The sequence below is a fragment of the Trichoderma citrinoviride genome (assembly GCF_003025115.1).
Source record: "Trichoderma citrinoviride strain TUCIM 6016 unplaced genomic scaffold BBK36scaffold_2, whole genome shotgun sequence".
Taxonomy (NCBI): domain Eukaryota; kingdom Fungi; phylum Ascomycota; class Sordariomycetes; order Hypocreales; family Hypocreaceae; genus Trichoderma; species Trichoderma citrinoviride.
Genome location: NW_020194710.1, coordinates 681,424 through 691,841, shown reverse-complemented (window position 1 = coordinate 691,841; position 10,418 = coordinate 681,424). Strand labels below are relative to the sequence as shown.

General features: G+C 53.1%; 2 protein-coding genes across 2 annotated transcripts; both read right to left on the bottom strand.

Annotated features, from left to right (window-relative positions):
* Nucleotides 1–3,370: 3,370 nt before the first annotated feature.
* BBK36DRAFT_1187190 (zf-DHHC-domain-containing protein) lies at nucleotides 3,371–5,581 on the bottom strand (the record flags this gene model as incomplete). Its single annotated transcript, XM_024896525.1, has 3 exons — nucleotides 5,393–5,581; nucleotides 3,829–5,264; nucleotides 3,371–3,397 (listed from the first exon to the last, which is right to left on the bottom strand). The coding sequence occupies exons 1-3, from the start codon at nucleotides 5,571–5,573 to the stop codon at nucleotides 3,371–3,373; spliced, it is 1,644 nt and encodes a 547-aa protein (XP_024752777.1). The 5' UTR covers nucleotides 5,574–5,581.
* A 716-nt stretch (nucleotides 5,582–6,297) lies between these two features.
* BBK36DRAFT_1110302 (hypothetical protein) lies at nucleotides 6,298–10,338 on the bottom strand (the record flags this gene model as incomplete). Its single annotated transcript, XM_024889571.1, has 7 exons — nucleotides 6,298–6,646; nucleotides 6,704–6,846; nucleotides 6,973–7,428; nucleotides 7,491–7,715; nucleotides 8,310–9,577; nucleotides 9,654–10,068; nucleotides 10,150–10,338. The coding sequence occupies 7 exons, from the start codon at nucleotides 10,336–10,338 to the stop codon at nucleotides 6,298–6,300; spliced, it is 3,045 nt and encodes a 1,014-aa protein (XP_024752776.1).
* Nucleotides 10,339–10,418: the final 80 nt, after the last annotated feature.

Here is a 10,418-nt window from a genome sequence, read left to right as displayed (position 1 = left end):
TTAGACGGGCAACGTAAGCACTCAACAGGTATTAATTAGCCTTTCTCCCAGATTCATGCAATTCCCTTTCATTCAATGCTTGCAACAATGCGTGCTTCGGGGGGAATGCAGAGGCAAAAGAATGCCAACCGATGATGTCAAGCCGTCGCCATCGGCTGCGCGTTATTGATGGGGGTGAGATCAAAGCCCGGAGATGCCTCCGTGTGCTAAGGTGCAGGCTCCGAACGATGGGGGATGGACATTGGAGATTAGAGAGGCCCGACGACGAGCTAAGGCAGTTTTCTGAGGAAGGCCTGCAGAGTAGTAGTATTCCCGTCGCTTTCATGGGCGAAGAGGGAAAAGCCATTGGCTTGTAAAAGCATAAAGAGGCCCAGTTGTTGTCCTGTCCAATTCTCTCCCCTTGGCTACTACATGCTGGGTATTAACCCCGTAGGTGGAAGGCGTGCCGTGATGATCCCCGTCAAACCTAGTACTAAGTTGACTTGGAGATGACAAGGAAGCGTGGGGAAGAAAACTAGTATGCAGTACTGCGAAAAAAAAAAAAATGGACAGTAGCCGGCATGGATTGGATACTCTCTGCATGGACTATTACTGTAGAGGCCCATCCAAACAAGCGGCGGAGGGAGCGGGAACGACATTGTCGAGGTGGGATGAATTGGCGAAGGGGGGATGAGATCTACAGTGCATTCTGCGCTTACTCCGGCAATCAGATAAAATGAACAACCAAAGGCAGCTTCTCATTACAGAGACGCCACGAGAGAAAGGGCAAAAAAGCAATCTAGTAGTACGCAAGGTTCTCGAATTACAGGTAAGGTAGTAAAAGTAAGCATCGCATGTACCGTTGGAGATTCGAGGTTCCATGGACCAAAACAGCAACGGGGCGTGAACATGATATTATTAATTGGGGCGGGTGGCCGTAGAATTGAAAAGGACAAAAAAGGACAAAAAAGAACGAATCATCATTTCCAGGTACAAGCTGGGCTGAGGCCGAACAAGTACCGTTTCCGCAGCGGTACCTTCAGTACTTTGGGTTGCTGCTCTCCAGCTCTTATGACTGGACCTCCTTTCGTTCTTACCTAGTACTTAGTACCTAGTAGTGGCATGGATGGAAGAGGAAGTAATACATACCTTACACGTTGTTTGTGTCCAGACAATGTGTAGATTGGATTGTTCCCCCCAAATTTCTTTCTCTTCTCCAATTTCACACATGAAAATGTCAAATTGACAGCTTTGTAGGTGTTAGTTACATAGCTGTAGGTACGAGTACGGGTCAGCTGAATGAGCAACTGGAATGCAAAGAGCCAAATTGAATTGAAAGCCTGGCCAAGCCCCATAGCGGTAAAACGCGCCGGGGCCCGAAACGAAAGCCTCATTTGCAACTCAGCTGAGCTTCAGCTGCCCTTCTCAAGGTAGAGTAATCTCGAACCAACAACACGAGTTGATACCTACTGGCAGTAGTACCAACCTGTCTGGTAGTAGTGATATTTCGGATGGACTTCGTATAGGTTCGTAAGGAAAGCTTCAATTGCCATTCCCTCATTCACTCATTTAAACGCCCTCCCTCGTTCGATTCAACGTTGCATAGGTACTCACGAATACAAGTACATCATGTACAGCAGGCAATCCTTGTAATCCCGCAATCCCGCAACCTTTCAGGGCTGAACCCGCCGGACATGACCTCACCATCACAAGGCAAGATCCACGATATCCCTACATGCAATGCCGAACAAGGGGGGACAAGGGTGGGGAAAGGGGAGTGCAACAAACAACAACAAAACAAACAAACAAACAAACAAACCAGAACCAGCCCAATGAGTACGTAAAAGGGGGCGTGTCAATCCCCAAGCAACAAGAAACAAACAAAAAAAAAGAAGTCCACAGCGGAAACTGCGGAAGAAGACAACTCCCAAGTGAATTAAGTAGATAGTAGTAGTACCATCGAAACCCGGGATCGCGAGATATCCGTGGCCCCGTCAATAACACAAATCATGAAACCAGGAAAAAGGGGGTGGAGGGAGGGGGCGTGTAGTTGTAAGCTGTGGGGGAAAATAGAAACGCCAACTTCTCACCTCTTTCGTTGCCTTTTTTCTCGAATCGTTCTTCCTGATTCGAAGCGGTCTTTTACGGATAACCGCTGCCGTGGTCCGGCACGCCGGTTCTCTTAGCCCTTCTCTCCTTTTCCCATATCTACAAATTCCAATGTCAATTACACCTACACGTACTCGTACCTTCACGTACGTACACGTGAAAGTAGACAAATTTTAGTGAGACTAAAGAAAAAACAGGGATAATCCATGAAACGGGATCGTATCTCGCCCGTGGATACGTGCTTCTTCGAAAGAGCGAAGCAGCCTTCGAACGAATTCCCTCTACTGGTAATGTGGAACGGAAACAAAGCAGCAACCTCAACCCCGAAGGCTACGGAGTAGTATTACTTGTCGAACTCCGTCTTGGTTTATCTATAGCAGCATCCCAAGTTTAACTAATAATACAGAGTAAAAAAAGCTACCTAGTGTTTCTTTACTTTCGTGATGAGAAATAGAAGCAATTTGAGGAGACTGGATGTATATGGCAATAGGAGCAGAAACATCAGCTTTATGTAACCTGAAGCAGCAGTTGAGATTTCCAAGGCATTATTAAAACTATGCAACTAAAGCACATGTAAGCCATATTAGACCAAAGATTGTAGGAGATACCAAAGGTTTGTCCCATCCCCCAAGCATCAATTCCCATTTCCAGTAGTAATTATCTCACCCGTCCTTTCAATACGCAAAGAGCTCTCTACTGGTAAAGGGCAACGGAAACAAGCAGCACCTCGACCACCGCACCTCTGGAAGCTACGGAGTATTACTTACTAGTATAGTCCTACAAACTAGATACTGCCCGCACATACCGGAGCTTTGTAGGCTGTCTATGCCTAGGCAGCTGACATTCAATGTTCTTCCTCTCCGGACGAACTTCCTTGGCCAAGGCCGAAACGTCGAATTCTGTTTTCAACTGAAGCAGCAACCAATGTTACTGAAACTGACTAAAGCACAGATTGAGCCATTTGGATTTTGGGGGGGTGTAAGAGATATCAAAGGCTTGCCCATCTCCTAAGCGATTCTCACCCCCCCATGATGATTCTTCTCACCTGTCCTTCGAATGCGCAAAGAGACCCGCGACATGGAGAATAAAGCACAGTAACTTAACTAGTATAAACAATGCCGCTCATTCAGTTATAGTGTACCTTGGTATATTACATTGACAATAAAATCCCATCCTCATCACCACTAAAGGAAAAGCTCGTCCCCCGTCCCGAGGGCGAGGTAAACTTGCCCCCCTCTTTTCCCCCTCCTTTCCACCACTACCTTTCATCTTCACCACAAATCTAGGACGCTGTCTGCTGATATATCATCTGGAAAAGTCTCATCTCTTTCCGCATTTTAAGAACAAAGAAGATCAAAAATCCTTCTAGTCTTCCTCATCTTCTTCTTCCTCTCTTCCGTCTCCTTCCTCGGGCCCCCCCTTTTCACTAAATCTTTCGAGTTCTGAAAATGCTATCATGCAACACAAACACAAAAGTAAAAGGGTAGTAAGACAAACAAAGCAATATAGAACAAAATTAAAGCTTTCGAATAAATTACTCGCCAGATAGGACAGAGAGAAGAAAGAGCACCATAGTGCCGAAATTCGAGAATGGAGAAAGATAAAACAGAACAGAACAAGCTGTGAGCAACAAGCTGTGAGCAACAAGCTGTGAGGCAGTATAAGTAGGGGGGGGGGCCAAAGAATAGGAGCAAATCATCAATCCACGCCGTCGTCGTTGACTTCGGAGCTCGGGCTCACCACCCGGCTGCTGTGGCCGCTGCCGCTGCCCTGGCGCAGCATCCCGCTGGCGCCGCCGCGACCCCACGGCCGAGTGTTGGTCACCACGCTCATCGCGACTCGTTCGGCTTCGCGCCGGCTAGCGGCCGTCTGCTGCTGCTGCTGCTGCTGCTGGTGGGAGCTGCTGTGGTAAGGGCTCGGCTCCTCCTCGTCCGTCTCCAGCAAGTCATCGTCCGGTGGTGACGCCGCCGCGTGGCCTCGCGGGCTTAGCCTCCGCATGGGCACGTCTTGCGAGCCATCGGCGTACAGATTCGGGTCTCTACCCAGAATGCGGTCCGCCTTGCTCGGGGCCCTCCTCGCGCCTCCTCCGTTGACGCCGTTGAGGGGTCCGCGGCCGTGGTAGTTGCCCGTGACGTCCGCGGTCGGCGACGGCATGTCCCCTCCGTATCCCCAGCCCGCGTTCACCTCTCGCTGGCGCTGCTCCTCGCGCGCATTCTTCAGCCTCTCGCGCTCCGCGACCCATTTCGGGTTCGGCTCCCAGCTCCAGCCGTCGCCGGTCGTGTTGCAGATGGGGAAGAACCACAGCAGCGGCGTCGGGCCAAAGAGGTGCAGCAGGTTGCGCTTCCAGCCGAGGTCAAACGCGTTGGGCAGCTTCTCCGAGTCCTGCTCGTCGAGGTACTCCTCGTAGCGCTTGCGGCTCTGGTACCGCTCCAGTTCCTCGTACGACATGTGCGCGCGCGGCGGCGTCGGCTCGTGCTGCGACCGCCGCTCCTCGCCCTCTTCCCGGGTCGTGATGCCCGGCAGCGCGGTGGCGTGAAAGTCGACAAACTGCCTCGCCTGCGGGATCCCGTTGGCGAGGCCCTGGGCCTGGTGAAGCGTCCTCTTGACCGTCGACAGGTACCGCGTCTTCTCGAGACACTCAATCGTCGTCTGGTTCCTGCACGCCAGCATAATGTGCCACGTCGTAAAGGCGCCGACCACGAGCCCGATGATGCCGCTCATGACGGCCAGCATGATGAAGTTGATGGGCAGCAGCGTGTCGAGATACTTGTTGTCGTCCATCACCTCCGTCCAGAACCAGGTGCCGCTGACGGCGAAGCAGTAGAAGGAGAAGATGGTGGTGTAGATGAGAAAGAGGAGGAAGGGCTTGTAGTTGCGCAGCCCGATGCACGACGCCAGCCAGGGGCAGTGGTGGTCCATCTTGAGGACGCATCGTCGGCACGTCGAGCAGTGGTGCGTGCGGTCCGGCTTGCGGGCCTGGCACTTCTTGCAGAACCGGATCTCGCCGTTGCTCTTGACCGTGAAGGACGTCGCCGTGCGGTGCTGGTTGCCGCTGGTCGGGAGGAGGCCGTAGCCGTCGTTGTTGGTCGTCGACCCGGGATCGGTGAAGACGGCCGTCGTGTACGACCAGTTGAGCAGCAGATAGAGCGCGACGCCAATGGCAGAGGATGTCGAGCCTGTAAGCCCCCTTGGTCAGCTCAAGCCCGTGCGAGCAATACAACGTTTCCGTCCAGTAGAAGAAGCGCAGACAGCCTCGTCACCCTGCCTCTTCCTTCCCCCCCCTTTTACTCTTGCTTTTTCTTACCTATCCAGCGGGTGCCGTCACTCTGGCTCCCAATGCTCACCACCACCCAGCACGCCCACGACGTCAAGCCATAGACAAATGCCAGCGGAAAGTACTTCGCCGTCATGCAGCACGCGCGCTCGAACCGGCGCGCCCATCGGAACGCCATGCTGGGATTGTCGCTGAACGACTCGTCTTCCATGAAGAAAATCCGCAGCCCGGTTCCCCCTTTCGTCCGTCCACTGGTTTGCGATCTCGTATGTCCAAGTTCGATGCTTCTCCGAGTTTTGTCGTCGCTCGTTCGGTTGCGGTTCTCGTTTGTCCTTCTTCTCTCTTTTTTTCCCCGTATCGGTATCGGTCAGGGTCAGTGAACCACGCGGCTCGGCAATCGAGATTGGCTGTGGTTTGTCGCCTCGCGCATTGGATGCCGCCTCGCTCTAATCGGTCGGGCCAGATGGTGCTGAGCAAACACGCCTGTACATGATCTGTTTGATTCGGAGGATTCGTAACACCCGCAGAGGACAGACGGAGTAGAGTTGCCTGCCGTGAGCTTAGGTCATCCAGGGGCGCAAGTTGGTTTCGGGATACTTCCCGAGTCGCCGGCTGAGCCTCGCGCGCTTTACCCCGTACGGGCATCGGCATGTTCTGGAAGCCAGTACTTGTATGTACTTCATACCCTGGACGACAACTTGAAAGTGTTGCTCTTTTGACTCACAACCAAGAAAAATTACTGAATAAGAGTAGAGTAGACATTTGTTTGCTATTTCCGCCATTTGTCTCGTTCTCCATAATAATCGCCCGCCATCCTTTGCACGTCTTGTCCTAACCGCCGACTACAGACTCAACCCCATCTTCAGTCTTTTCCCAAAAAAGGGGGGATATTCATCAATCCCCTTCCATCGCAATGCAGAAAGCCGTAGCCACAACTACCAGTAAACCTCATCCGACACGGCACTGACGGGATACTTTGTCTTGTTAACGGTGGCCTCTCCACGCAGCTTCTGCTTGACCTGCTCCGACGTCTTGAAGATGATGCTTCCATCCTGATACCGAGTTCTCTCCACGTCCACAAGGCCTGCCGTCAGCTGGTCCATAAAGGTCTCGTAGTGCTCCGTGTCTTGAATGCGGCACCTGGAACTTCGGGACTCAGCGTGCGAAGTGATGCCCGCCAGAGTTTTGAAAATTCGAAGACAGTATGGGCATCTGTAGCTCTTGTTTCCATGGACTGGCGATCGAAGATGGCCAACGAGCCCTCTCGCCGTCTTGAATGTTTTCCTAGGCGACGTCAGTAGTTGCAACAGACTCCAGCCACTCTAGACAAATCGTTCTTACCCGCACAGGCGTTTAGGGCAGTTGTATTTATCAGTGTAAATGCAGTAGTAGCGGGCGGCATTGAATGACGGGCAGTCTGGGTCATCAGGGTCCATTCCCGCAGTGATGGTTCTCACTCCCGATCCAAAGGCTGGGCGAGCAGTCTGAACTGGGCTTGGGGTCTCTTCATCATGGCCGTAGTTGTCCTCTCTGCTACCAAGGGTACCGGGATTCAAAAGCCGGATGGGAAGTTGAATGGTATTCGGGGTCTTTTGCTCCACGACAGCAACGGATGTTGTCTCAGCCTTGATGGCAGGTCGGAACGGAAGCTGGAGCACATGCTGGGTCTCAATGTTGCCATCGCTATTGCCGTTGCTCGGTTTCGACTTGCCCCATGAGGTGGTCTCGGAAAGCTGAATGTCACCCCCTTTGGTACCTGACAGGCCTGGAAACTCTTCTTGAACCAACTTGAACGAGGCCGGCTCCTCTTCAATGTGCCAGCCCGAGATTGCTTGTCCAGCATTAGCCGACGGCATATACTTGGTATAGTTACCTTTGACGGGTTCCTTTGTCAACTCCTGCAGTCGTCGAGGGAACTCGAGCTTTTCCTCTCGGAGCTGATCGAGTACGGCGGTATCAATGCGGTTGCAAAACCCCCGCTCGATATGGTCAATGAGAGCACCGAGGCGCTTGAACGGTCCCTGACCACAGCCGGGACACTCTAGGTTCTGCTCAAGAGGATGCTCCTTTTATCAAGTTTCCCAAGGTCAACAAAGACTCTGTCATGGCCAAGCTGCGACTGACTCACCACCTGCATGTGTTTCATCTCTCCCTCCAGGGTGTGGAAATCACGGCCGCATAACTTGCAATGGATGTGGTCCTCCTTGTTTTCGTTCCGCATGTACCTCTTGTGCTTGACCAGGTCTTCGTAGACGGAAAAGGGCTTCTGGCAATGCTTGCAGAACCAAGGGCCCTCGGAGAAGGGATGGGAATCCATTGCGTCCATTGCGTCCATTGAGTCCTTGGGCCAGGACTCGCTCGGCGTTGCTGGCTTCGAGCTCTCAGAGAAACTTGGATGGAAAGAATATCAAGGGCATCCAGATAGAACGAGATCGAATTGGAAGAGTAGATGAAAAGATGCAGAGCAGCTTCGAGGGACGCGGATGCTATCAAGCAGGAAAGAGTTTGGCCTGAGGCAGCCTTAGAATCGAGTCTCGAGGGCAGGAGCGCAGCTGCAGTGAATCACGGTGCAGACACACAGGCGTTTTCTGGCGCAATGATTCAGCCTAATACAGTTGAGCTGAACAATAGCAAGGCCTTTATTGCCTGGGCAACTCAATAGACAGAGAAGAGCACCTCGTATGAAGGCACGTGGCTGATGGGTTGTTGCTGCCTCAATGGTACCATTCATTGGACACTGGTCGGAGCAGGGCACAACAACTTGGAAGTGTGTGCGTCTTCGAGCTATCGTGAAGCCTGAAAGGCCACATGTGCCTTGACCTTTCGTCTACGAGAATTGACAAGTTATCAAGATGGACTGGAGCCACGTCTCATGCTGATCTGTGCCACGAAACCAGCGCGAGGTCATCTACTCATCGCCATCGGAGTCACCATAACCACTTCCGACTTCATCTCCTTCAAAGTCAGCGGCCCCCATACCGTCTTCCTCGTCAAAGCCATTCTCGTTCTCAGCATTGTCTTCATCATCACCGTCCTCGTCCTCGTCCTCGTCCTCGTCATCACTACCAGCTTCAGAGTCCTCGCTCTGGTCCATCCTATCAAGTATGCTGACCTCTTCCGCCTCCGCATCCACATCCACTCCTGCGTCTGCGTCTGCGTCCGCATCTGCATCTGCATCATTTGTTGCGACGGTAGACTGCTCTTCTGTATCAACGCCCATTTTGGCGCGAGGGCGGACTCTCACGTTGTACACCTGGCTCTTCTTCTTCTTGGATGGCTCGCGTCCCCGGAGCAGCGTAAGCTCTTCTTTTGTGAGGTGCAGGTTAGGCAGCGGCAGATGAAATGTGGCCGAGGTTGACCGAACAGGCGTCTGGTCACCGCATTGCAGCGTCGGGGCAAAGTCCTCCTTGGTCAGTCGTCGACCAAACTGGATCGCCACGAGCTTCGTCTTCATGATGGCCTTGACTTTTGCCCACAGTCCTCCGTGATACCACCCACTGCTGACATCCCAAGTCGAACGCACCTCTGCATTGTCCAGCAGCTCCCGGAGCAAGGGATCCGTGATATCACACACCTGCCACACCTTGCCATCGGTATGGTACGTCTCTCCGTCGAAGATGTGGCTGGCTGACAACTCTTGGACAAACTCCTTTGTCCGGCCCATCTGCACTCTCCGTAGGGATTGCCAAGTCTGGTCCTTCTTTGCTCTCTTCTGCTTAGGAAGCTTGAACATGAGGGTCTGGTAGATGCGGTACTTGGGATCAGTTCTCGGATCGATTCCGTACGGCACGACCCCGTCTCGCCACGGCCCGCCCTTGAACTGGTACGCCGTATAGTTGAGGTACTTTTTCAGCTCGTTCCAGTTCCGAAGCTTGCCAGCAAGGTGGTTCAGCAGAGACCGGCGAGTCCAGACCGGCCGATCTTCGAATGCCTCCTCGAGCTGAGCGATAACTTCCACCATGCGGGGATCTGTCATGTCGGGTGGGATTTGGGGTCCCGTGGGGGCGGGATCTTCTGTCCCTATAAAGTGACCGACTTGCTTGACGGCAGTCGTGTTGACCGTTCCGCCATCTTCCGTCAGCCGAACGTACGGGTTCTGCGAGTAGAAGTAGTTGAACGGCAAGCTCATGTGAGTGAAGATTGGTGGTGGTATGATGTCCACATTGGGGCCCTGGTCGATGCCAGGGGTAAACTTGAACTGCTTGATCTTGTCGACTACAGCCATGGTCAGTTGATACGTCGCCTTTCAATGAGAGCAAACACAGATGGAAGGGAATGAGAATAGTAATACCGTCTCCGGGAAGAACTTGATCGACATATCTCCGCGCGAACGACGACTTGTCCATGTCCCAGTAAAAGTCAGCCAGGCCTCTGAAGCGATGCGTGTGCTTGATCAAGCCGACGGCCTCGACATGATATCTGCCAACATTGTCCTCTAGCTTTCGCCTCAGAAGCCTCGGATCATCGCGACGTGCTACGGATTGGACGTTTTCTGAGGGTAAAGCTGAGGTGTCGGTGTCTTGAAGCTCCATGTCTCCTTGCCAGGGCTCGTCCGTTCCGCGTTTGCGCTTCCTCCCCGTCCGCTTAGGGACAGTGACCTTGAGGACGACATTGTGAGACCTTGCGTTATGTGACATGATGGGCGGGCAGAACGGCTCTTCTGGGTTTATGTATAGCGGTATTGAGTTTCTGAGAGGATCCAGGACCTATAAAAGGCATCCCTATGAGCAAGACACACGGCGTGAAGAGCAGAGACAGCACATGCGAGCTATGGCGCAACAACTTACATGCCGCAGAGAAGGCGCCCTGCCAAACGCTCTGACAGCCCGGTCAACATCTTCGACGACGGCCGGGATCTCGACGGCCGTGAGCTCCCTTGGCGGTATGACATATCGCGGCGCGCCGTCTCGAGCCGTGCCTCTGGCGATGCCTCCCGAACTGACGCTGCCGCCGTCCCCTTGGCGAGGCGTGTCCATGGCGGACGTATCTCTGGCGGCGCCCAAGGATCGTGACTAGTATGGTATCCCAGCTTTGAAGCTTATCTCACGACCTGCAG